The sequence below is a fragment of the Gorilla gorilla genome, chromosome 18, assembly GCF_029281585.2.
Source record: "Gorilla gorilla gorilla isolate KB3781 chromosome 18, NHGRI_mGorGor1-v2.1_pri, whole genome shotgun sequence".
NCBI lineage: Eukaryota > Metazoa > Chordata > Mammalia > Primates > Hominidae > Gorilla > Gorilla gorilla.
The window spans coordinates 32,157,797-32,184,930 of record NC_073242.2 but is presented as its reverse complement, the minus strand read 5'-3'; the positions used below and the strand labels follow the sequence as shown (position 1 = coordinate 32,184,930).

The window sequence follows — 27,134 nt, the reverse complement described above, 5'->3', positions numbered from 1 at the left end:
TAATTTTTTGTATTTTTAGTGCAGACGGGGTTTCACTGTGTTAGCCAGGATGATCTCGATCTCCTGACCTCGTGATCTGCCCACCTCGGCCTCCCAAAGTGCTGGGATTACAGGCGTGAGCCACTGCGCCTGGCCTGAACCTGTGTCATCTTTTAGCAGAAACTTTCAGAGTCAGTAAGTGGCCGGGCATGTCTCTTTTCTTTACGCCACAGGACTCTGGATGTTTCCAATGCAGACTAATCCAGGGCTGCTGTGGATGTGTCGTGTCGATTTCTCTATGGAGAATGGGGGGAGCACCAGGCAGAATGACTCATGCCTGTAATTCCAGCACTTTGGGAGCCCAAGGCTGGCGGATCACTTCAGGCCAGGAGTTCAAGACCAGCCTGGCTAACACAGTGAAACCCCGTCTCTACTAAAAATACAAAAATTAGCCAGGTGTGGTGGGGCATGCCTGTAATCTCAGCTACGCAGGAGGCTGAGGCAGGAAAATTGCTTGAACCAGAAGGTGGAGGTTGTAGTGAGCCAAGGGCACGCCACTGCCCTCCTGCCTGGGCGACAGAGTGAGATTCTTATCTCCAAAAAACAAAACAACGCAAAACAAAGAGAGAGAGAATGGAGGTTGCTTGTTACTGCATCATAATCTTGTTTATCCTGACTGATGCATTGGAGGTACTAATGGCATGAGAGGAACAATTTCCTGAGACACAGTTTACTGACCATGAATTTCCTCAAAACCCCTGACAGCAGGCTTCTCAGGAGGAGACTCAGTGTGGAATCCCTTGCCAAGGTAGACCCTGGTTCTGTAGCAGGATGAGCCGCAGACAAATCTCCTCAGACAACGGATTAAAGAAGGAAAAGGTTTATTTGGCCGGGAGCGTCGGCAGATTTGTGTCTTAAGAGCCGAGCTCCCCGAAAAAGAAATTCTTGGCCTTTTTAAAGGCTTACAACTTTAAAGGGTCCACGTGAAAGGGTCGTGATAAATCGGGCAAGCCTGGGGAACATGACTGGGGGCTACATGCGTCAGCTAACAGAACAGAAACTTTTGCAATGCTTTTTCATACAATGTCTGGAATTTACAGATAACACAAGTAGTTTAGGTCAGGGGTTGATGTCATTATTATTATTATTTTTAACTCCTGTGGCAGGTGGTGGTGCCAAGGTGTCTGGCTACTTATCTTACTTTTGTTTCTAAATTTTTGCTTTCTCTCTTTCCTCCTGTCTTGTGAACTAGGCAAGATGGTGGGAGGAGGGCAGCCGGAGTAGTAGTGGTCTCTTTCCTTAGTTCAGGTTCCAGCTACAAACACTCACCACCTGTGAGACCTTGGGCAGTTCACATCCCCTCTCTGTGGCTCGGTCTGCCCAACTGTAAAATAGGTTAAATCCTGAAAGGTCAAAATCCCTCACATCTAAAATCTCAAAAATCACAGTCCCAAAGTGATCGTTCTTGTTGCCCAGGCTGAAGTGCAATGGTGCGATCTCAGCTCACTGCAACCTCCGCCTCCCAGGTTCAAGTGCTTCTCCTGCCTCAGCCTCACGAGTAGCTGGGATTACAGGTGTGCACCACCACGCCTGACTTATTTTTTGTCTTTTTAGTAGAGACGGGGTTTCACCCTGTTGCTCAGGCTGGTCTCGAACTCCTGACCTCAGATGATCCACCTACTTCAGCTTCCCAAATTGCTGGGATTATAGGCATGAGCCATGGTGCCCAGCCCCTTGTTTTATTTATTTATTTTTTTGAGTTTTGCTCTGTCACCCAGGCTGGATTGTAGTGGCACGATCTCAGCTCACTGAAACCTTCGCCTCCTGGGTTCAAGCAATTCTCTGTCTCGGCCTCCCGAGTAGCTGGAATTACAGGCGTCCGCCACTACGCTGGCTAATTTTTGCATTTTTAGTAGAGACGGGGTTTCATTATCTTGGCCAGGCTGGTCTTGAACTCCTGACCTCGTAATCCACCCGCCTAGGCCTCTCAAAGTGCTGTGATTACAGGCATGAGCCATTGTGTCTGACCCCTTACATTTTTTAAAAACAACTTTATTGAAATAGAATTCACGTAGCATACAACTTCCCCATTTAAGGCATACAATTCAATGGCTTTTAGTATATTCACAAATCCTTTCTTTTTGTGTATATGTACCACATTTTCTTTGTCCATTCATCTGTTGATGGATACTGAGGTTGATTTTATATTTTGGCTGTTTTGAATAGTGCTGCAATAAACATAGGAGTGCAGATGTGTCTTTGATATACTGAGTTTCTTTCTTGTGGGCATAAACCCAGCAGTGTGATTGCTGAATTATACGGTGGTTCTATTTTTAGCTTGCTGAGGACCCTCCATGCAGATTTCCATAGTGGATAAGCTATTTTACATTCCCACTGGCTGGGCGCGGTGGCTTACGCCGGTAATCCCAGCTCTTTGGGAGGCTGAGGCGGGAGGATAACGAGGTCAAGAGATCAAAAACATCCTGGCCAAAATGGTAAAACTCCATCTCTACCAAAAACACAAAAAATAGCTGGGCGTGGTGGCAAACGCCTGTGGTCCCAGCTACTCGGGAGGCTGAGGCAGGAGAATGCTGGAACCCGGGAGGCGGAGGTTGCAGTGAGCCGAGATCCGCGCCCTTGCGCTATTCCAGCCTGGGCGACAGAGAGAGAGACTCTGTCTCAAAACAAACAAACAAACAAAAAACATTCCCACCAAGAGTGTTTGAGTGCTCCTGTTTCTCTGCGTCCTTGTCAGCATTTGTTGTTTTCCGACATTTTGATAGTCACCATTTTAATTGAGGTTAGATGAAATTTTACTGTGGTTTTGACGTGCGTTTCTGTGATGATTAGTGATGTTAAACAAGTTTGCATATACCTGTTGGCCACTTGTAAGTCTTCTGTTGGAAAATAGCCATTGAGATCTTTTGCCTTTTTTTTTTTTTTTTTTTTTGGCCAATGCTGTCGTTTATTGCGCGGAGTGGGGGTGTGGGGGTTAGTGGGGCGTGGGGGCCGTGATGGGGGGGGCACTGCTGCCTCGGTTCGTCAGTGCATTAATCACGGCGGTGGGACCCCAGCCTTTGCAGCCTCGTGCCCGCGCCCTGCGCAGCCAGGACGGCCCGCCCCTCGGCGCAGGTGCTGGAGGGAGCCGGGGTGCTGCTCCAGGAGGTCACCGCGGGAGGCGCGTGGACCGCTGCTGGGCAGGTTATTGCGTGAGCGCGGTGGGGGCAGCGGGAAGCCGGCGGGCCAAGTATTGCACTTAGAATAACAATCCTCATCAGACGGCGGGCTACCTAGAGGTCAGGGGGCGGGCGGGGCTCCACAGCCGGCTCCTCTCCACCACTGGCTAGCCCTGTCCCTATTTTACAGCTGGGGAAACTGAGGCACCGAGGTGAAGGGAGCCCCCTTGCACGCGAGGCCGCCACCGGGGGCAGGGGCGATGGGGGTGGGCTCAGGGCAATGAGGGGGGACGGCCGGGGGCTCGGAGGGTGCTGCTCCAGAGTGTGAGCCACTGTGCCCAGACTGTCGCTTCTTACATATAAGTTTTTAATTAATTTTGATTTGATTTTTATATATAGTGAAGCACAGGGGTCTAGTTTTATTCTTCACACATAGATAAATCTTATTTTCCCAGCACCGCTTATTGAAGACACCATCTGTTTCCCCACGGTATGTTTTTGGTGCCTCCGTGCAAAATGAGCTGGCTGTAAATGCATGGATTTTTTTTTGGGTTCTTTGTTGTGTTCCACTGGGCCATGAAATCCTTCCTTTCCAATATTATAAAGTCACCATTTTCCCGTTTCCCACCTGTCACCCTTGCTGTGTTTGGGCCAAGCAGGGCAGGCAGGACCCAGAACTTGATGTGGACAGGTGAGGCCAGAGCCTCTCTAGGCTGCTCAAGAAATCTGCGCTGAGGTCCTTGGTCTGCAGGGAGAACGAAATCCCCATCGATGACCCCCACAAAAACACTCTTAGGTAAACCACAGTGTGAAACAGCTTGAGAAATAGAATCTGTGTCATATCCAACATTTACTCACACTCATGATTGCGTGACTGGGATACCTAAGCAGAAGGAACCAGAAGAGCACCCTCTTCCCCTGCAAGTCCAGGTCCCCTTTAGGTCACCTAGGGCATGTGGCTGGAAGCAGGGGCTTCTGGGATAGGGGCAGGCTATGGTCGGGGCCAGTGGGGGTGGTGGGACCTGGGCAGTGGGGGTGGTGGTGTTAGTGAAAGGTCTGAGGCAGGGCAGAGATCAGGAGGAATGGCATTCCAACAGGATTCAGAGACAAGTCAGTAGGTCGGCAGACACAGGAGCAGGTGGCCTGGGACTCAGAGGAGCAGCTGGAGTTGGAGGAGAAGGGCCCTGTTTTCCTACAGTCTTCTTCTGTTTGGGTCCTGCATTAGCACCCCACTGCACCCCCAACCCCTGTCCCTCCCCTTCCCTCACTCCCTGAGTCTTAGAACCCATTCCTTCATCCCCAGCATACACCTTCTTTTTTCTTTTTCTTTTTCTTTTTTTTCTTTTTTGAGACGGAGTCTCACTCTTGTTGCCCAGGCTGCAGTGGAGTGGCACGATCTCAGCTCACTGTAACTCCCACCTCCCAGGTTCAAGCAATTCTCCCTGCTTCAGCCTCCCAAGTAGCCTGGATTACAGGTGCAGACCACCACCCCCGGCTAATTTTTGTATTTTTAGTAGAGATGGGGTTTCGCCATATTGGCCAGGCTGGTCTCGAACTCCTGACCTCAGGTGATCTGCCCGCCTCGGCCTCCCAAAGTGCTGGGATTACAGGCGTGAGCCACAGTACCCAGCCGCAACATGCACCTTTTTAAGGACAGTTCCTTTCTGGATCCTTCCTAAGGTTCTGATTTCTAATCCTTCCTAACCCAGTTCACTGCCCCCCCCACCCCCACCACCCTCCGTCCACCCATTCTGCCTCACTTTCTCCTTTCCTGATGCCCACAATTTCCAACAATCAGTCTTGGCCTCAGATTCCCGCCCTTCAGGTTCCAGTGTTCCTTGGGTCCTCTCTCTCCCCTGATCCTCTCTGATTAGGGGTGGGGGGTGTGAGTTGCAATTAAACCCAGCCTTTATTGGAGTCCTAGGGCTGGATTCTGCATTGTGCTCTGTTGTGTCATTGCACCTTCTCGTTTCCGCTCTTTCTGCCCTGCTTCTTCCTCTTCATACTCTAAGCCCCGCCAGCGCATGCTGACCCCACCTGTGGAGCGCCGCTCCTTCCCACCTGCCGCTTCTCCATCTCCATCTCTCCATCTTCTGCTCCTAGCCTTTCCTGGCACGGGGGCCCTAGCTCTGAGCTCTTGCATTTTTCTGGGGCACCGTCCTGCTCCTTCTCGTCACCCCGGGCAGTGGCCCTGGGCTCCTCGTCCGGCTGCTGCGGGCCTGGGCTGCCCGGGTCAGCGGTAGCCAGGCCAACAGACAGCGCAGTTCACACCCCGGGGCGGCGGAGGCAGGTGCAGTGCGAGCGGCGCCCCCTGTAGGCTGTTGTGGGCGCTGCCTGGAGGCTGCTGCGGTGCCGCCTGTAGGCTGGTGAGGGCGCCGCATGGAGGTTGCCGTGGCGCTCGTTGGCGTCCAGCGCCCCGCCCAGGGCTTCCTGGCTGCAGTGGCTGCTGCCCCATCCCAGGGCCGCAGGGCCCGGGTTCCACTTGGCGGCCTCTTCTCGCCAGTCGCCTTCGCTGCTCCGAGAAGTCGGCGGCGCAGCAGTTGACGCTCAGCTCGCCGCAGGTCGCCATATTCCCCACGGAGGCCGGCTGGGCTCTCGCCTCAGGCCGCCCACCCTGCTCCGGCCGCCGCGGCCTCTCCGTTCCCGCAGCCAGAGGTGGCGAGGGAGCGACCTCCAGGCACTGGGCACCCGCCGCTTCCCCAGCAGCCGGCGGGGCGATGGAGAAAGACGCCAGGAAGCGGAAGGTCCCCGCCGGCCCGAGGGTCGCCCGGGGCTGCGCCCCATGGTTCCTGCCCACGGAGCAGCTGCCGGGACCCTCCCTGCCAAGTTGCTCCGGGAAAAGCTCTCAGGTTCTCAGGCCTGCAGGGAGTGACAGTTTCCCCCTGACTGGAAGGTAAGGCTGCAAACTCGAAGCCAGGCATTTTCTGCGTATTCTTAAATAGGATGTTTCAGTCAAAGCCTTGATAATATAACCAATCTTTCTGATTGTAGTCTGCTTATAAAGAGAACATGTGTACATGAAAATAAGAATATTTATGAATAGTTTCCAAACTTTGGAAGGATCAAGTAGGAAGGAAAAACAAACGCTTCCACCCACCTTTGTTCACAAAAGTGTGCTTTACCAAATCGGTGTAAATTCTAGATAACTTCTGAGAAAAAATTTTCTTCAATCTAGAAAACAAAACAAGGGCCCGGCGTGGCGGCTCATGCCTGCAATCCCAGCGCTTTGGGAGGCCCAGGCGGGGGGGTGATCACCTGAAATCAGGAGTTGGAGACCAGCCTGGCCAACATGGTGAAACCCGGTCTCCACTACAAATACAAAAACTAGCTGGGCGTGGTGGCGGGTGCCGGTAATCCCAGCTACTCGAGGGGCTGAGGCAGGAGAATGGCTTGAACTCAGGAGGCGGAGGTTGCACTGAGCAGAAATCCCGCCACTGCACTCCAGCCTGGGTGACAGAGTGAGACTCCGTCTCAAAAAAAAAAAAAAGAATGAATCAAGAATCAACAATCAACAATGTTTTAAATACGAGTTATAAAAACATTATCTTAATAGATTTTTTTGTTTTGCTTGATCTCGCTTAGCAGTTTTTTGAACCATTGTTTCCTTATGAGAAGCCACTAGAAATTGGTTTTTAGTTCATTGGATTTTATTTTTTTTATTTCTGAGACAGAGTCTCAGTCTGTCGCCCAGGCTGGAGTGCAGTGGCACAATTTTGGTTCACTGCAACCTCTGCCTCCCAGGTTCAAGCGATTCTCATGCCTCAGCCTCCGGAGTAGCTGGGATTACAGACATGCACCACCATGCCTGGCTAATTTTTGTATTTTTAGTAAGATGGGCTGGCCAGGCTGGTCTGGAACTCCTAACCGCAAGTGATCCGCCCGCCTTGGCCTCCCAAAGTGCTGAGATTACAGGCGTGAGCCACTGCGCCTGGCCCATTGATTTTTAAAAAAATATTTAGTTTTAATGTATTGAGGGAGTATAAGTGCGAGTTTCTCACATGCCTATAGTGGTGAAGCCTGGGTAGTTCATTGATCTGGGTTATCAGAAAACCGTGTTCAAGAGGATTTGTTAGAGTTTTCTCCATGCAAAGCAAATGTGGGGGCTGGGCGCGGTGGCTCAGGGCTGTAATCCCAGCGCTTTGGGAGGCTGAGGAGGGCGGATCACGAGGTCAGGAGTTGGAGACCAGCCGGGCCAATATGGTAAAACCCCGTCTGTACCACCACCAGTTAGCTGGGCGTGGTGGCGGGCGACTGTAGTCCCAGCTACTTGGGAGGCTGAGGCAGCAGAATCGCTTGAACCCAGGAGGCGGAGGTTGCAGAGAGCCAAGATGGCACCACTGTACTCCAGCTTAGGCGACAGAGCCAGACTGTGTCTCAAAAACAGGAAAGAAAACAAAAGAAAATTTGGACTACTGCCAATTACAAATATTTTTAGAGAAGAATTCAAAACTAACTGTGGATGATGAAAACAATAGTTATGATAAAAGTCTGATGAAACTTCCCAGTTCACAAGGAAATTTAATTACTTATCTTTTTTTTTTTTTTTTTTTGAGACGGAGTCTCACTGTGTCACCCAGGCTGGAGTGCAGTGACGTGATCCCCGCTCACTGCATGCTCCACCTCCTAGGGTCACGCCATTCTCCTGCCTCAGCCTCTCAGCCTCCCAAGTAGCTGGGACTACAGGTACCCGCCACCATGCCTGGCTAATTTTTTTTTTTTTTTTTGTATTTTTAGTACAGACGAGGTTTCACCGTGTTAGCCAGGATGGTCTCGATTTCCTGACCTCGTGATCCACCCGCCTCGGCCTCCCAGAGTGCTGGGATTACAGGTGTGAGCGACTGTGCCCAGCCAATTACATATCTTATGTGCAGCATTTTAAGACAGTGATCAGAATCATGACTGACAGCATTACATCAGGACCACCAGTGTTTTATAAATTTCATATAATCTTCAGAAATAATTAATAACTTTTTTTTTTTTTTAGATAGATTCCAGCTCTGTCGCCCAGGCTGGAGTGCAGTGGTGCGATCTCGGCTCACTGCAACCTCCGCCTCCTGGGTTCAAGCAATTCTCCTATCTCAGCCTCCCGAGTTGCTGAGATGACAGGCCTGTGCTACCAAGCCTGGCTAATTTTTGTATTTTTCATGGAGACAGTATTTTCATGTAATTTTCACCCTATTGGTCAGGCTGGTCTTGAACTCCTGACCTCAGGTGATCCACCTGCCTTGGTCTCCCAAAGTGCTGGGATTATAGGCATGAGTGATGGTGCCCAGCCATTCATAACATGTTTATACAAATATAACTTTAGCATATATTTAGCATAATATTGCTAAAGCTAAACTTTAGCAAATATTTAGCATAACAATCAAAATTACAAATCATAACATATTAAATTTGTATAAATGTATGTAATTTTTGGAACATGTATATCAACAACATACCCATAAATATAACTGAGATGAGATCTAATGTCACCTCACTTGACAGTGCCCTCCCATGCAGTATCGCCACATTTGACAATGCCTGCCCATTTAATCTACCAAATAAATCGAATCACTTAATACCTCTACAAGATGAGAGATACGTTCTTTAGACTCCCGAAGGGACGCAGCTGAAAAATCCCAAAGTTAATTTTAAGCCAAAAAGACCTGATTTAGGATTTTGACACTGGAGAAACCCATCAAAGACGTCAAGTTTGAAAACACTTGATCAAAACAGAATCACAGGTCACTATTAAAAAGGGTATTCATTTAACCAGAGACTTCCAAAGCAATACAGAAACTTACATGGATATAAAAACCTTAACCCTTTTGAAGGTCAGATTTGCTAAGTGATCAAAAGGGGTACTTGAATTGAATCGACACGGGAAGAGTGTGTACAGGGTTATGAGTGTAGGCAAATGGTTACTTTGGTCATATCTCCATTTGCCACCTGATTACACATGAGAATGGCATCTTTACTCACCAGAAAGCCAGTATTATGGGAGGTGTAGGAGGCATTCTTGGACTTGAGACAAGAACATTGTTGTGTAGAAATTTCATTGACTGTGTTAAAATTATTCTCCATGGGCTGGAGAACACATAACGTGGCGTTTAGAATGAGACGGGCATGGATTGGATGCAAGGTCTCCACACTTACTAGCTGTGTGACATTGGACAAAGTGCTTCATCATTCTGAGACTCAGTTTTTAAAGGAAAAACAACTAAATACCTTGCAAGCTTGCTAGCAGGTTTAAGTGTAATAATGTGTGGGAATGACTGCACCGTGACTAACACGTAGTGACAGCTTAATTAATGTTAACCCTTATCATTATCATATAAGAATGTGAGTTACATAAGAGAGGAATCCTGTCAGTTCGTTCTCTGCTGTGTCCCCAAGACCATGAATCATGGCTGGCACATAGTAGGCATTTAATAATATTTGTTCAACAAGTATTTGGCAGTCTTGGAGGGCAGAAAAGGAGGTGGGGAAGATTTTTAAATAACATTTTTTAAAAAGTCACATTGTCCTACAATACCAATTTTTCTTGCATATTTAGGAAATTGAGGGTTTTTTCCTAAAACATGCGGACATATGGGAAATAGGATGCAACATTTGCACTAATGTTTCAGACACAGTTAGAGGTTTCCAAGAGATTTTGCGCTGGGGAGGCTGCTTGCTACAAGCTCCCAAAGCTCTGGGAGGACATAGTATTCATTCCTCCCTCAGCAGAAGCGGTGAGGCAAGAAGCGCTGGGGAGCCCCCAGCCTTGGACTTTTAGCATAGTGTGTCAGGTCTTCATAGTTTGGGCCCAGGGCACAGAGAAGTCACAGCTCTCTGGCATCCTGTGACCTTTACCCTCTTTGCCAAGGGAAAATGTGGCCCTCCAAAGCAAGAAACTTGAGGGCATGGGTCACCCCAGCCCTGGCATCTGCCCAGAGCCTGAGAAGGAAGGAACAATGATCCTCCAGCTACCTCAAAGGGCTGGCACAGGTGGCCACTGCCCTGGCATCACCCAGCTGTGTTCGGCAGCCTGAACCCCAGCTGTGGGGATGTGAGGAGGAAAATACAAAAGTCCTTAGGTGAACACTGAGAAGGCAGATGCAGCAGAAGCCTCCAGGCCGGAACTACCCAGTCTTGGACCTATGGTGGAGATAGAGCATAGCTGGCGATCACGTGTCCTTACACTGTAAGGTCACCTGGTTGCACTATGGCCTCATCTGTGGCTCTGAAAATGAAGATTTGGAAGGAGATCATCACAGCTAATGTTTAACAGCCCCTCCTGTGTGCCAAATCATTCACCCCTCACAACAACCGAATGAGCTAGGGATTCTTGTTATATATAGTTTATGGAGAAGGAAGTGCAGACATAAAGAGGTGAATTATCTTACCCAGATCACACAGCTGATAAGTGGTGGAGGCAGAATGGAATCTAAACAGTGTAGAATCTAAACAGAATAGAATCTAAACATGCATTGATTCGACAAGTGTTTATTGAGCACCTGCCACGGACAAGGCCTTGTGTGATTAAATAGGGTTATAATTAGTAATATAAAAATGAGAAATCACTAATGCTTTTTAGACTTAACATTTTCTTTTTTTGTAGGTTTCAGGCACAGAACTGTATATCCAATAATAGTGAAATGGATCCCACTAATTATGACCGAAATGATGATACATTTAAATGACTTGGATGTTTTATAGGTATGATCTCGTGAAACCTTGAGAGAAACTGAATGACGAATGAAACTATTGTTCCTGTTTCACACAGAAGAAAACTGAGGTTAAAAGGGGTAAAGTAATTTTGCATGGCATGAAGTAGAAATTCAAAGTACAGGAATTTGAACTTGGTTCTGTCCTTTTCTGAAGCCCTTGACCACTATAGACTCAAACATCACCTTGTTTTTCCACTCATTCAACACTTTTTTTTTTAATTGTCTAATAGGTTGGCACTCATCATGAGCCCCTGTTCTCATTCTGCAAATGGTGAAGCTCTCTATTGTCCTGACCCCACAGTTCCTGTCCCATGACCAGGGCCAGCTCACCAAGGAGCTGCAGCAGCACGTAAAGTCAGTGACACGCCCATGCGAGTACCTGAGGAAGGTGAGTGAGTGCAGACAGATGGGGCCTGGTGCCCTTGAGCAGTTCCCGGGTCTCAGCTGCCACACATCTCATAGCGGGTGATGCTGGGGGAAGCTTACACAGTCACAGTACTGGCTTCTTCCTCTTTTTCTTTCCATACAAGTGGCTTAGGGATGGGGTAGGGTAGTTGACTTATTTGGATGAAAACCACTATCTTCTGTCAGAAACTCAAAAGGAATCATTGCTGGCATGGTAACCTAAAGAAAAACAACCAGACAGGTGCCCAACGACACTTAAAAAGGTTATTTATTATCTTGCCAAGTTTAGGCTGGGCATGGTGACTCATGCCTGTAATCCCAGCATTTTGGGAGGCTGAGGCTGGTGGATCACCAGAGGCCAGGACTTCGAGACCAGCCTGACCAATATGGCAAAACCTCGTCCCTACTAAAAATACAAAAATTAGCCGGGCATGGTGGTGTGAGCCTGTAGTCCCAGCTACTCAGGAGGCTGAGACAGGAGAATTGCTGAGATTCAGGAGGTGGAGGTTTTAGTGGGCCGAGATCACGCCATTGCACTCCAGACTGTGCGACAGAGCGAGACTCTGTCAAAAAAAAAAAAATTATCCTGCAAAATTTGAAAAGGAAATTCAAATCAACAGCTTCTAAACTACTTTTTAACATGACTCATAATAAGAAATACATTCTACAGTACATATATATGTTCTATAATTTTGAATAAAAGAATTAACCACATCATATTTATTTTACAACATGTAATACATATTTTTTATTCTCCTTCATTTGTTTTGAATGCTCTGTGCAGTCTACAAAAAGTCCAATAGTAATAATTAAATTAGTCATTAAGTTGAACATTATCTTGTCTTTTAAAATGATAATCTCAAAAATGATCTTTTATTTTTGAGATTTATATAGATACACACACACACACACACACAGACACACACACACACACACACACACACATATATATATATATATATTTTTTTTTTTTTTTTTTTTTTTGAGACAGAGTTTCACTCTGTCCCCCAGGCTGGAGTGCAATGGCACAATCTTGGCTCACTGCAACCTCCGTCTCCCGGGTTCAAGCAATTCCTCTGCCTCAGCCTCTGAGTAGCTGGGACTACAGGTGTGCGCCACCATGCCCAGCTAATTTTTGTATTCTTAGTAGAGATGGGGTTTCACCATATTAGCCAGGCTCGTGTCAACTCCTAACCTCGTGATCCGCCTGCCTCAGCCTCCCAAAGTGCTGGGATTACAGGCGTGAGCCACCATGCCCAGCCAAATCTAGGGCTGGAACATGGCTGCAGCATGTAAAAAGAATTGAATTCCATACTTTTGTTAACCCTGTTTTTTGTTTGTTTGTAGTTGTTGCTGTTTTTGAGACAGAGTCTCGCTCTGTCGCCTAGGCTGGAGTGCAGTGGTGCAATCTCGGCTCACTGCAGACTCTGCCTCCCGGGTTCAAACTATTCTCCTGCCTCAGCCTCCCAAGTAGGTGGGACTACAGGCGCCCACCACCACACCCGGCTAATTTTTGTATTTTATTAGAGACCGGGTTTCACCATATTGGCCAGGCTGGTCTGGAACTCCTGACCTTGTGATCTGCCCACCTCGGCCTCCCAAAGTGCTGGGATTACAGGCGTGAGCCACCACACCCAGCCCCTGTTTTGTTTTTGTTTTGCTTGTTTCTTAGGGTTGTTTTTCTATTTATGGTAAAGGCATTGGCTTTCCATTTGTAGCATCAATAGAATATTTCCTGTTTACAATAACCGTATGTCATAGTAAATGGTAAAGGGATTTAAAGCAGTGGTTTTCAGCTGCCAGAGGCCTGAGAGAGTTTGGGCACACTCTGTGTGATCGGGCAGAAGGCCTGTGGGAAGTTTAGCTGAGGACAGGGCCAGGAAAGGTGATGGACAGTGGGGGTCTGTCCTGGTCACCACACCCCTGGGTCCTGCCCACCTGCTTGGAGCTCCCCACCCATCACACATGATGCTGCCAAGCCCTCTGGGTATTGTGGGCAAATACCTTAGGAGAGAAGCTGATGAACTTTGTTTCTTGAAATGCACAGATTCCTTGGACATCCCTGAGAGGTCAATCATGAAAGTCAACTTGGTTTTCTCCCCCTCATTTGGGTTCAGAATTTAAAGTCCACACACACAGGCAGTAAGATGATATAGATAAGGACCTCATCACTCGGTTTCGGATGTTAAAATGTCTAGGTGGGTTAGGGGTGATTTGAGATCACACAACCTTGTGCCACAAAGAGGAATTCCCAGGCCAGAGGGAGACATTTTATTGCCATGTTATGATCTTATCATTGAGTTGAAAGGCAATCTTGTTTCATTTTGGATTCTTTCTTATGTTTATGTCTTATAAGGGCACTTTGAATTTCCAAGCAAATAATAATTTTGAATTAGCTTTTAATCATTGACTTCTAGCACAGTTATATGATCAGAAACATGCTGTGTGATTTGATTGCTCTCAAATATATTGAGATTTGCTGGAACAAAATAAGTCAGGTTAATTTTTGTAAATGTACCATGCATGCTTGAAATGAATGTATCTACATTTGTTCCTGAGATACAGGTTGATGGACGGATGGCTACATGGATGTGATGGAGATGGTTTACTATCGGGACCTTCCGCATCCTGCTGATGTTTTGTTGCTTAGGATATGAATGGCTGAGCAGAGGCTGTAAAACCTGGCACTCTGCTTGGGTATGAGGTTCTTCCTGCCATCCTGCCATCATTTATTTTTTATGTTTTGTCGCCAAAAGTGACCTTGAGGAACCCTGGGATCTCAGGAAGGAAGGAGCGCCCAGAAGCAGGGACAGGGAGCTGGTTGGGGAGGACCAGAAATCAGGTTTGTGAAGGTTCCAGAGAGGACCTGTCCTTGGGAGGAGAGTGGGAGACTGAGATGGGGGAGGGGTCATTGGAATGATGCGGGAGCTACTTGGCATTGTCCATTGTGAGGCACCACCAGGGTCATCAGGGATTGGTGGAGAGGGAGTATAAAGCCCCAGGGTTGCTAAGGGAGGGCCCAGACCGAAGAAGGTTTGGTGGATAGCAGAACCTTTGTCTCCCTCTAATTGCTCCTAAGCCTCACGCTCCCTTGCCCCGCGTGTCCTGTTGCTTCCCTGATCTTCTCCGTGACCTGTAGCTAAACCTTCCACCAGCGCTTGAGAACTTAATTTGAACCGGATCCTTTCCCAGACCCCTTTCTTCTTCTCCTCCTCCTCCTCCACCTCCTCCAGGTGCCCAACAGCCCCCTTCTCCTTTCCCTTCCCTTACTTCCCCCCTTCCCCTCCCCTTCCCCTCCCCTCCCCCTCCCCCTCCCCTCCCCCTCCCCAACTCAGATCCCGGCCCGGTCCCGTCCCCTTCCCTCCCCCCTGCCCTAAGCCACCTCCACCTCTGTCCTGGCCGCCTCAGGGCGCCCTGAAAGGACCAGGACATGCGGGTGCGGTGGTGGCTCCTCTTTTGGCTCCTGCTGGGATTTATCAGCCATCAGCCCACCCCTGTGAGTAGACGCTGGAACTGCGGGGTTTCTTCCTTTTTACTGGGCTGTGTCACGCGGCATGAAATTACACAGCTCAGGCCTGTAATCCCAGCACTTTAGGGGGCCGAGGTGGGCAGATCACTCGAGTCCAGGAGTTGAAGAGTAGCCAGGGCATCATAGCGAAACCCCATCTCTACAAAAAATTCCAAAAAAGATTAGTCGGGCCTGGTGGTGCGTACCTGTTATCCCAGTTACTGGAGAGGCTGAGGTGGGAGGATCGCTTGGGCCCAGGAGCTGGACGTTGCAGTGAGCCGAGATGGCCCCGCTGCACTCTTGTCTCTAACAAACAAAATGGACCAAAACAAAGTGAAATGTCATTTGATTTGTGTCATCTGGTTTGATGACTTTTTTTTTTTTTTTTTTAGACAGAGTCTCACTCTGTCGCCCAGGCTGCAGTGCAGTGGCAAGATCTCGGCTCACTGCAACCTCCGCTTCCGGGGTTCAAGCAATTGTCCTGCTTCAGCCTCCTGAGTAGCTCAGATTACAACGCCTGGCTAATTTTTGTATTTTTAGTAGACCACCACGCCTGGCTAATTTTTGTATTTTTAGTAGAGACGGGGTTTCACTATGTTTGCCAGGATGGTCTCCATCTCTTGACCTCGTGATCTGCCTGCCTCGGCCTCCCAGTGCTGGGATTACAGGCGTGAACCACCGCGCCTGGCCAAAATATATAACCTTAAGTGTAAGTTTACTAACTTTGGAAAGTACATACACCAGCATAAACCAACCCCCTTTCAAGATCTACATTATTTTATTTATTTATTTATTTTTTTGAGACAGTTTCTCCCTTGTTGCCCAGGCTGGAGTGCAATGGGGCAATATCAGCTCACCGCAACCTCTGCTTCCCAGGTTCGAGCGATTCTCCTGCCTCAGCCTCCCGAGTGGCTGGGATTACAGACATGTGCCACCACTCCCAGCTAATTTTGTATTTTTAGTAGAGATAGGGTTTCTCCATGTTGGTCAGGCTGGTTTTGAACTCCCGACCTCAGGTGATCGGCCCGCCTCGGCCTCCCAAAGCGTTGGGATTACAGGCATGAACCACCGTGCGCAGCCAAGATCTACACTATTATGTCACCCCAGAAAGTGAACTCTCACTCTTCCCGGCCAGTCTCTTTCTTATCATAGGTTAGCTTGCTTATTCTGGAATTTCGCGTATACAGATGCATGCCATGCCATAGGTACTCTTTTGTGTCTGCTTTGTTCTGCTCAACACCATGTTTCTGAAATCATTACCATTGTTGTATGGTTCTCTAACTCCATCATTTCCATTTCAGACTCAGCATATGCTGAGTTCAACCTGTTGAAGGGCTATCTCTGTTTAATTCACCATCTTGAAAAAAACATTGAAAATTGAGATGTTTTCAAGAATATATAGTTAAATCCTGAGGAATCGATGTAGAAATGTTATCACAAGCTGTCTGAACTTACTCAGGGCAAGTCTTCGTCTTCACTCACATAAGAGTCTAATGGAATTAATATCAACAATCTTACAGAAATCTCACACTATTCATGCCATTTTCATGATCTCCACCTTGGTAATTTTTTTTTTTTTTTTTTTTTTTTTTTTTTTTTTTTTTTTTTGAGACAGAGTCTCGCTCTGTCACCCAGGCTGAAGTGCAGTGGTGCGATCTCGGCTCACTGCAACATCTGCCTCCCGGGTTCAAGTGATTCTTCTGCCTCAGCCTCCCAAGTAGCTGGAACTATAGGCGCATGCCACCATGCCCTGCTAATTTTTTGTAATTTTAGTAGAGATGGGTTTCACCGTGTTAGCTAGGATGGTCTCAATCTCCTGATCTCGTGGTCCACCCACCTTGGCTTCCCAAAGTGCTGGGATTGCAGGCGTGAGCCACCACGCCCGGCCCACGTCGTTAATTTTTAAGCACTAAAATTTGATACTTATTTGTGAATGAAGTAATCTCTTCATTGTATTTTTTTTTTTTTTACTTATGCTGAGCTTTAAATGACAAAGATTCATATAATCCAAGAGAGAAGTATTATTTACAGGGATTCTTTTACCATGTGATATATAATAAATGCATCCAATGTTATACATCAATTTAAAAAACAAGTAAATAACTTTAAAGCAAAGATAACTACTGGCCAGGTGCAGTGGCTCACACCTGTATTCCCAGCACTTTGGGAGGCCGAGGCAGGTGGATCATGAGGTCAGGAGTTGGAGACCAGCCTGGCCAAGATGGTGAAACCCTGTTTCTACTAAAAATACAAAAATTAGCCGAGTGCGGTGGCAGGTGCCTGTAATCCCAGTTACTCAGTAGCTGAGGCAGGAGAATCGCTTGAACCCGGGAGGCGGAGGTTGCAGTGAGCTGAGATCATGTCACTGCAATCTAGCCTGGGTGACAGAGCAAGACTTTGTCTCCAAACAAAAAGAAAAGAAAATTCTTTATACTTAGCTGGTCTTACCCATGAGTGACGGGCTGCATGTGGCCCAGGACAGTTTTGAATGCAGTTCAACACAAATTTGTAAACTTTCTTAAAACATTAGGAGATTTTGGCCAGGTACAGTGGCTCATGCCTGTAATCCCAGCACTTTGGGAGGCTGAGGCGGGCAGATTACCTGAGGTCAGGAGTTCGAGACCACCCTGGCCAACATGGCAAAACCCCATCTCCACAAAAAATACAAAAATTGCTGAGTGCATTGTCAGGCACCTGTACTCCCAGCTACTCAGGAGGCTGAGGCAGGAGAATCACTTGAACCTGAGAGGCAGAGGTTGCAGTGAGCCGAGAGCACGCCACTGCACTGCAGCCTGGGTGACAGAGTGAGACCCCATCTCAAAAACAAAACACCAAACAAAAACAAAAACAAAAAAAAATGGCTGGGCACGGTGGCTCACACCTGTAATCCCAGCACTTTGGGAGGCCGAGGCAGGCAGATCGCCTGTCAGGAGTTCAAGGCCAGACTGGCCAACATGGTGAAACCTCATCTCTACTAAAAATACAAAAATTAGTTGGGCATGGTGGCAGAGACCTGTAATCTCAGCTACTCGGGAGGCTGAGGGAGGAGAATGGCTTGAGCCCAGGAGCTGGAGGTTGCAGTGAGCCGAGATTGCACCACTGCACTCCAGCCTGGGCGACTGAGTGGAGCGGAACTCTGTCTCCAAAAAAAAAAAAAAAAAGTTTTTTTTTAGATCATCAGCTGTTGTTAGTGTTAGTGTATGTTATGTGTGGCTCAAGACAACTTTGCTTCTTTTAATATAGGCAGGGAAGTCAAAAGATTGGATATCCCTGCTTTATACCAAGAAAGACAACACCCCACATTTGCAATGCCTAAAAACACTACCAGCCATCTGAAAAACATGAGACTTCTAACTTCTGTTCTTTTTTGTAGCAGTGGAATCCCACGGTGATATCTGAGGGATGTGGTTATCTTTTGGAGGAGGTTGACGGTTTCTAAGGATGATTCTTTCTGAGTGAAATATTGTCAGTGTCATTGACCTTTTCATTATTTCAACTGTTATTATTCCAGGTTATCAATACTCTGGCTGTCTATCGTCATCGTGAGACTGACTTTGGTGGAGGAGTTCGAGACCAGCCTGGCCAACATGGCAAAACCCCATCTCCACAAAAATTGGATAATTTGATAATTATCATTATTGGGTTTCTGAGACGTTACACATTTGCCATTCTCTTCTGCACAAGTTACCTTTGGGTGAGTATACTAACTTTCTGTAGAGGTATACTTGTAATCACAAATAAGAATAAATTATATAAAACAATTCACGTTTCTGGACTTCATTATCAATATGTGGTTTTACCCAAAAAATCAGGGAAATGATTTATTAGCATAAGAATTATGAAAATGTCTGCCATTTACATTATGAAAATTAAATAGGTCGGTGTTTGTTTAATAGAATGTCAACAGAGCTTTTGGTCAAAACTAAGTTTTTTTAACCTTTGTGCTATTTATCACAAATGGAGTATGAGGTTTCGTCACTTAAATAGGAAATTCTTTCTAAACTCTTCTGCTTTATAGTTCTATCGTATGGGTGGAAGGAAAGCTTCCAATCTCCTCTCTGAAGATTCACTGCAGAAATGAGCTGACAACAGACAGCTTAACAGGAAAAGAAAAACATAGAACAGGCATAAACATGGGAACCAGCTGAAAAATGAGACTGCTAGAAGGGCCGGATGGTTGATGCTTAAAGAGCACCCTCTTCTGAGGGGAGAGGGAGATAGATGGAGATGTAGGCCATTTAGAGGGGCAGCAAATGATTTTTAGGGGAAATGAAAGAGCCCAAGGAACAAACAATTGGCCTGAGACAAAGTTCCTCTGAGGTCATAGGGACGAGGTGACAAACTGCCGGAAGGTGAAGGGCAGAACTGCACTGCGTCTCATGATGCAGAGAAAGCCCCAGAGAATCTCTTAGAACTGCCCTCCAAGAGAATCAATGAAAAGTGTGTCTGGGCAGGGTAATTTTGAATGACATCATTCAAAGTGCATGTTCCCATTTGCAACTGGAGAGAGATCAGTATGTCAAAAGTCTGTACTTGGTAAGAATTTGGCTGCTAAGTTGTGCCATAATTTGTCTTTTGAGCCTTTTTTCCTTTGGGTAAGTTGAGCTCTACGTTTTGTCTTGCCATTCATGACAGTAAAGATGTGGTTGTCTGGGGGCTGAACCTCCTTCTGAACAATGATCCAAGATAAAAGTACTAATACCACAATGCTTTTTTATATTCAAGGGAAGAGGAAGTATGTTTCAGTTTTACCACCTGGATAATTACACGTCATTTGGCACTGCCTTTCAAGATATGTAGAAAACAGAAAATATATGAGTTATGAAGATATCTAGGCACATTTAACATTCTCTATGCCACTTAGTCCTGAACAGAGAATTTTCAGTATAAATTGGAGGAAGCTTTTTTTTTTTTTTTTTCTTTTCTCACCCCCGAGACGAGTCTCCCTCTGTTGCCCAGGCTGGAGTATAATGGTGTGATCTCGGCTCACTGCAACCTCCACCTCCTGGCTTCAAGCGATTCCCCTGCCTCAGCCTCTCAAGTAGCTGGGATTACAGGTGCCCACCACCATGCCCAGCAAATTTTTGTATTTTTAGTAGAGTCGGGGTTTTACTATGTTGGCCAGGCTAGTCTCAAAACTCAACCTCAAATGATCCACCCGCCTCAGCCTCCCAAAGTGCTGGGATGACAAGCGTGAGCCACCACATGAGCCAGGGGAAGTTTTTAAATTTACCACTTTTTAACAATTCCATTTAGGAAAGTTCAGTTGAGCTGTTGGACTTGGACAACTTCGCACCTCTCATCTTTGTCCTTGTCATCTAGTCATCTATACCATTACCTCCTAAGCAGCGACATCATGGGTGCCATGAAGCATTCATGCGTGATGGCATTTCTTTGCTTGTCATTTCTTCATGTGTTTGACATTTCTCCTAGCTCCAAACTGGGCCAGCTACCTTTCCTATGAAATCTAGCAGTAGCTGTGGGATTGACATGGTTGCTCTTTTCATCTTTTTAGATTACCCATTGCTTCTCTCGAAATCCTAGTACATGATTTTTTTTTTTTATCTTATGTGCAGAAATCAGGAAAAAACAAATTCTACAAAGAATTTGAAAGTTATTATTTCAGGCCAGGTGTGGTGGCTCATGCCTGTAATCCCAGCACTTTGGGAGGCTGAGGCAGGTGGATCACTTGAGGTCAGGAGTTCAAGACCAGATGGGCCAACATGGTGAAACCCCATCTCTACTAAAAAGACAAAAATTAGGCAGGCATGGTAGCAGGCACCTGTAATCCCAGCTACTTGGGAGGCTGAGGCACAAGAATCGCTTGAATCTGGGAGGTGGAGGTTGCCGTGAGCCAAGGTAGCGCCACTGCACTTCAGCATGGTTGAGAGTGACACTCCATCTCAAGAAAAAAGTCATTCCAATGACTACCTCAGGAGATTCATAGGTATCTGACCCACATCTGAGATGGGATTTGCATTGCATTTTCGCTGTGATGAGAACAAATATTTAATATCTTAGAAGATTAAAAGCATACTGTGAAAACATGGAAATCTTGGTGGAAATTCAGTCATTAGTGAGAATGTTTTGCGTTAAGTTCAAACCAGCCTCAATGAAGCTGATGTGAGGGAAGGGAAAGTGAACTCTGAGTAGAGCAGGGACAGAAGCAAGATGCTCCAGTGCAGATGAGGAAGGAGCAGGGGGTGAAATGTTACAAATTCTAGAACTCAGAGAGCTGAAGGTAATTACTTCCTTTTCAAGTTGTGAAACATGTTAACCTGTGGTAAAATACTTATAAGATGATAATTACCATCTAATCGTGTTGAAGTGTACAGTTCAGTTGTGTGAAGTATGTTCATGTCATTTTTTTTTTTTTTTTTTTTTTGAGACGGAGTCTCACTCTGTCACCAGGCTGGAGTGCAGTGGTGGGATCTTGGCTCACTGCAACCTCTGCCTCCTGGGTTCAAGCAGTTCTCCTGCCTCAGCCTCCCGTGTAGCTGGGACTACAGGCGTGCATCACCATGCTCAGCTAATTTTTGTATTTTTAGTAGAGACGGGGTTTCACCATGTTGCCCAGGATGGTCTCCATCTCTTGACCTTGTGATTCACCCGCCTCAGCCTCCCAAAGTGCTGGGATTACAGGCGTGAGCTACCGCACCTGGCCTATTTTTTTTTTTTTTTTTTTTTTTGAGACAGAGTTTCAATTTTGTTGCCCAGGTTTGGAGTGCAATGGCACAATCTCAGCTCACCACAACCTTTTCCTGCTGGGTTCAAGTGATTCTCCTGCCTCAGCCTCCCGACTAGCTGGGATTACAGGCATGCACCACCATGCCTGGCTAATTTTGTATTTTTAGCAGAGACAGCGTTTCTCCATGTTGGTGAGGCTGGTCTCAAACTCCCGACCTCAGGTGATCCGCCTGCCTCGGCCTCCCAGAGTGCTGGGATTACAGGAGTGAGCCACCGTGCCAGCCTCATGTCATTCTTGTGTGTGTGTGTGTGTGTGTGTGTGTGTGTGTGTGTGTGTGTGTGTGTGTGTGACAGAGTCTCATTCTGTCGCTCAGGCTGGAGTGCAGTGGTGTGATCTCGGCTCACTGCAACCTCCGCCTCCCAGCTTCAAACGGTTCTCTGCCTCAGCCTCCCGAGTAGCTCGGATTACAGGCGCCCGCTGCCATGCCCGGCTAATTTTTGTATTTTTAGTAGAGACGGGGTTTCACCATCTTGGCCAGGCTGGTCTTGAACTCCTGACCCCGTGATCCACCTGCCTCGGCCTCCCAAAGTACTGGGATTATACGCATGAGCCACCGTGCCCAGCCGTCATTCTTATATTATTATTTCCTAGGGGTCTTTCCTGAAGACTATCTTCCGGTCTCGAAATGGACATGATGGATCCACGGATGTACAGCAGAGAGCCTGGAGGTCCAACCGCAGTAGACAGGAAGGTATGGCTCTGTTGGAGTCCCCATAGTGTGGAAATGAGTTTGCCCTGGAAAGGGAAAGAACAGCTTCTTGCCCTCAGGTTTCTCACCTTCTCCTCTCCTCACTCTCACCAAGGGCTGAGGTCCATTTGTATGCACACAAAGAAAAGAGTTTCTTCCTTTCCAGGAATTAAAATTGGCCTGGAAGACATCTGTACTTTATGGAAACAGGTGGAAACAAAAGTTCAAGCTAAAATCCATAAGATGAAGGTCATAAAGAAAGTCAACCATCATTACAAATTCAATGGAAAGAGGAAGACCGCCAAAAAACAGTAAGATGTGCCTTGACACAAATACTGTTGTATGAACCATGTGCCAATCAAAGTAGACAACTGTAAAGTCCTTGAGAATATTTTCTACAATATTTGTGGCAAATTCAGTGGGTTCAAAATTGAGTTTGTCCTTTCTGCTTCATTAGTTTAAGCTGTATAATTCCTTTCCCTTCCTACATTCTTGTTTGTCATTTTTTCGGGGGAAGAGGAGTTGCTAGTACTGGCATTGGTTTTCCTTTCTCTCTCTCTCTTTTTTTTTTTTTTTTCCTGAGATGGAGCTTTGCTGTTGTTGCCCAGGCTGTAGAGCAATGGCACAATCTCAGCTCACTGCCTTTTGGGTTCAAGCGATTCTCCTGCCTCAGCCTCCCAAGTAGCTGGGATTACAGGTGCCCACCACCACACCCAGCTTATTTTTGTATTTTTACTAGAGATGGGGTTTCACCATGTTGTCCAGGCTGGTCTCGAACTTCTGACCTCAGGTAATCCACCTGCCTCAGCCTCCCAAAGTGCTGGGATTAGAGGCATGAGCCACCACAGCCAGCCTTTTTTTTTTTTTTTATTTTGAGATAGAGTCTGACTCTGTCACCCAGGCTGGAGTGCTATGGTGCAATCTTGGCTCACTGCAACCTCTGCCTCCCAGTTTGAAGCAATTCTGCCTCAGCTTCCCGAGTAGCTTGGATTACAGGTGTGTGCCACCACATTTGGCCAATTTTTTTTTTTTTTTTTTTTTTTTTGAGACAGAGTCTCACTCTGTCACCCAGGCTAGAGTGCAGTGGCATGATCTTGGCTCGCTGCAACCTCCACCTCCCAGGTTCAAGCGATTCTTATCCCTCAGCCTCTTGAGCAGCTGGGACTACAGGCATATGCCACCATGCCCGGATAATTTTTGTATTTTTAGTAGAGGCGGGGTTTCACCATATTGGCCAAGCTGGTCTAGAACTCCTGATATCATGATCCGCACACCTCGGCCTCCCAATGTGCTGGGATTACAGGCATGAGCCACCGTGCCCAGCCCAATATTTGTAATTTTAGTAGAGATAGGGGTTGACCATGTTGGCCAGGCTAGTCTTGAACTCCTGACCTCAGGTGATCTGCCTACCTCAGCCTCCCAGTGTGAGCCACCACACCCAGCCTGGATTGTTGAATTCAATGCTTGGGTCACCTCCAGATTCATTTTCACAGTCTTTCATGTTTTGGTCATATTACATTGTATTTTGCTGCCATATGACTGATCTTTTTTTGTTAAATGTGAGATACTTGTTAAAAAATATTTAGCAATGAATTGAGGCCTAGTAGCATGTTATCTTGCTGCAGAAGAGATGGGAGTCTACTTCTGGGGGATGGTCAGGGGTCCTCCATACAGGCTGCAATTGAGGTCGCCGGTGCAGGCTCAGTCCCTACAAAGGCCAGGGTATTTCCTGTCCACCTCTATTCTGATGCATGACTCTTCTGGGTCTCAACCAGAGCCAGTGGACTTCAGTATGGGTCGCTTTCATTGGCAGACCCTCAATCCACTTGTTTTCCTTCTAATCCCACGCATGTGTGCAAAAGCTGCTGTGCTTCTTTGCATCTCAGTAGTAGTTCCTTCTGGAATTCAGCAATGAAACTCAGGGACATGGGTTCCAAATGCGAGGCTGACTTTCATCCTGGGTTTCCTTCTTCTCCATCTTCACCTCATGTCTGTTTACTGCCATGTTAGCAATTTGATGTATTCAATCATGGGTTTTATATTCTGTTTGGTGTCCCCCATTGTTCTCATCGGAGATCAGAAGCTTCAGATGCACTTACGTCAACTCAAGAGTAGAATGCTTCCTTAGCTTCCCTCCAGAGTCAGGTTTTATGTTTCTAGTTCCCAAGTGCACAGCAGGAGTAGTGATGTCCTCACTGGCTTCTCATTTGCATTAAACTGTGAGCTTCTTTAGCGTGGGGACAGGACCCTGCTCCCATTGCATTCTCAGCACCTCACCACACACTCCTTGTTTGAGGCCACTCCAGACAGCATGTGCTGAAGGATGCCCTGTGGTCAGAAACAAGTTCATTAACTTTCTCTTTGAAGTGTTTTCGTCCCTGTTTCCTAGCGTTCTGGGAATTTTACACATCCTTCCTATAAAACCAAGTATCAGGTGAGATCCTTAGGATCAGGACCATGAATCAAGTGGTGTGAGGGCAACACAGCAAACTTACCCTTTTTAGGCCGTTTCCTTTTTCTGCCCTCAATCTCTGTGAACTGAACCTTGTTAAAGTCAGTCAACACCAGGGTGGATGGTTTGCCGTTGTCACCTATTTTCAGGACATAACACCCTGACTTAGGAGCCATTCCAATCATTTGTAATTCAATAGATGCGCCCAGCCTTCAGATTGCCTTTTCTCTCAACCAGGATCTTTAAAGTCGATGACAAGAGTTCCAGTCCTGAATCATGGCAAAGTGCAGTAGTGAACTGCGGGGTTAATGACACCATATTCTGGAAGGATCTCTCTTTGGCTGATGGTCTCAGTTCCGGCATCAGCCTCTGACTGAGAATCAGGTCTCACACAGGAGGAGTCAGATGAGGAGCAATCCTCTGCTTCCGATGGAGTTAGTTGTGATGAATTGGTGAGGTCTGGTTTTTCACACAGAACTGAAATGAGCTTTCGCTGTGTCAAGCACAAGACTGACCCCAGAAACACACATAGTGCACCTCATAGAAGCTTTTAATAGTCTTTATATTTACTAAAGAATAGGACTAACTATGGAACTATGAAGATGAGCTGGAAATGACAGGTGACTTGCCAGCAGGCCAGAGTGTGACTTTTTTTTGTCCCTGAATGGGAGGTGTCAATTCTCCCTTCGGTTGTGAGAATCAGTTGGTTCATTTGTGGAAAGGTTGCAGGGGGGATCTTTGAATCACAGCCTTCAGATGCCAGAAGGGCAGAGGGAATCCCACACGGGCTGGTGGATCATGTGTGTGCATTTCTCTCCCTTCTAATCTGAGGAAACTAAGCATGAAAGAATGTGAGCATGCAGAAAAGGAGAGGTAGGTATCAGAGGCAGAGGAAAATGGGAAATTGGATATGAAAGAAATACACACCTACAAGTGAGTTCAGAAACTGAACCCCACCCTCCTGGGAAACGCCCATTGGAGTGTTGTTTTTAACCTTTGTACAATGTTTAGACCCAGTAAATGCAGAAATAGAAACAAATGGTCAGAAGACATATCGTGAGAGAGAGAGAGAGAGAGTTCACAAAACAGAAAACAAAGTACCTTAATATTTACCAGTGACCAAAAGATGTGAAGTAGCAAAACGTCTCCTGACCCCATTGCCAGCTAGACTGTGTGGAAACTCGGTTCATACCAGCCATTCTAGGGGTGGGGTGAGTTGTTGTCATCCTTAGGAAAGTGTGTTGTTGTAGGATCAACCACATCCTTCAAAAGGACTATGCCTGTTTATAAGCCCAGCTGTTTCTGCCCTGTGAAACACGGTAAGGATATTAATACAAAGACAATACAGCTTTATGATAAAAGATGCTCAATGAAGGATGAATTAGGGATATACTGAGAATGGGGAAGGAAACTATCATCTCAGAAGTCAGCAGGCAGTAAGCAAGAGGAGGAATCAATATAGCAACAGTTTGGATCAGACTGTACAGTTTTTTTGTTTTTGTTTTTGTTTTTGTTTTTCTGAGATGGAGTCTCACTGTGTCACCCAGGCTGGAGTGCAATGACGTGATCTTGGCTCACTGCAACCTCCGCCTCCCAGGTTCAAGTGATTCCCCTGCCTCAGCCTCCCGAGTAGCTGGGATTACAGGTGCCTGCCACCACGCCTGGCTAATTTTTTGTATTTTTAGTAGAGAAGGGGTTTCACCATATTAGCCACAATGGTCTCAATCTCCTGACCTCATGATCCATCCGCCTCGCCCTCCCAGAGTGCTGGGATTGCAGGCGTCAGCCACCGTGACCGGCTCAGACTGTACTCTTATAGCCATCTGAAATACGTTTTCTAGGTATAGATAGATTGTGTAAGGGTACAGTTGTGAGGATAAGAGAAACATGGCAGATTATTTAAAATCATCCTGAAAGTGGTGCTTTATCTGATGAAAGTGATTGTAATCCATAGGAAAATGTTTCAACGTGCGCAAGAGTTGCGGCGGCGGGCAGAGGACTACCACAAACGCAAAGTAAGGAGCTTCCTCCCCGCAGTTGCAGGATAGTTCAGTGCTGATGCAGATGATGCCACGGCCCTTAGACTCTCTCAACATTCAATTTCTCATGTGTTGGCTTTTTCAGATCCCCCCTTCTGCAAGAAAGCCTCTTTGCAACTGGGTAAGTTTGCTTGTTTTCCTTGCTTTTGGACATAGTCTGCCAGGTCAGGACATGGATACATTTTTCTCCCTACAGCTCTGTGCTCAAGCCCTGCAGAGGGAGATGGCAGAGAGAAAGGCTGCCTACAAGCATCACAGTCCCATCCCTGTTGGTAACCATGTTGTGCAAAAACACTTTCATCCCCACCCAGTGGGGCCCCTGATCTAATATTCTAAGTGTCAGAGGTCCCATATTTGTAATAGCAAATGGGCCCTGACTGTAAATTAGTGAAGAGTGAATGTAACTTATTACCCACAGGGACAATTCCAAATGAAGGCCTTAAAT

The 27,134-nt window shown here is 46.8% G+C and overlaps 2 protein-coding genes across 4 annotated transcripts in view; one reads left to right on the top strand and one right to left on the bottom strand.

The window, feature by feature from the left end:
• The window catches only part of LOC129527629 (group 10 secretory phospholipase A2-like), a 41,653-nt gene extending 15,042 nt beyond the window's left edge, over positions 1-26,611 (bottom strand). For 2 of the 3 annotated variants that reach the window (XM_063699631.1, XM_055365834.2), the window contains exons 1-2: positions 14,969-18,280; positions 11,229-11,473 (exon numbers count right to left, since the gene is read on the bottom strand). The gene's annotated coding sequence lies outside the window, so the exon portion shown is untranslated. Of the gene's footprint in view, positions 1-11,228; positions 11,474-14,968; positions 18,281-25,751 lie in introns of those variants that run through there. The other variant, XM_055365835.2, reaches the window with a different exon arrangement.
• The window catches only part of LOC115933350 (titin), a 28,825-nt gene continuing 9,680 nt past the window's right edge, over positions 7,990-27,134 (top strand). Inside the window, exons 1-7 of the mRNA XM_055365785.1 lie at positions 7,990-10,927; positions 11,080-11,237; positions 18,274-18,456; positions 22,102-22,201; positions 22,365-22,509; positions 26,605-26,665; positions 26,775-26,810. Coding sequence (XP_055221760.1) covers positions 11,118-11,237; positions 18,274-18,456; positions 22,102-22,201; positions 22,365-22,509; positions 26,605-26,665; positions 26,775-26,810 — 645 coding nt within the window. The 5' untranslated portion in view covers positions 7,990-10,927; positions 11,080-11,117. The remainder of the gene's footprint in view (positions 10,928-11,079; positions 11,238-18,273; positions 18,457-22,101; positions 22,202-22,364; positions 22,510-26,604; positions 26,666-26,774; positions 26,811-27,134) is intronic.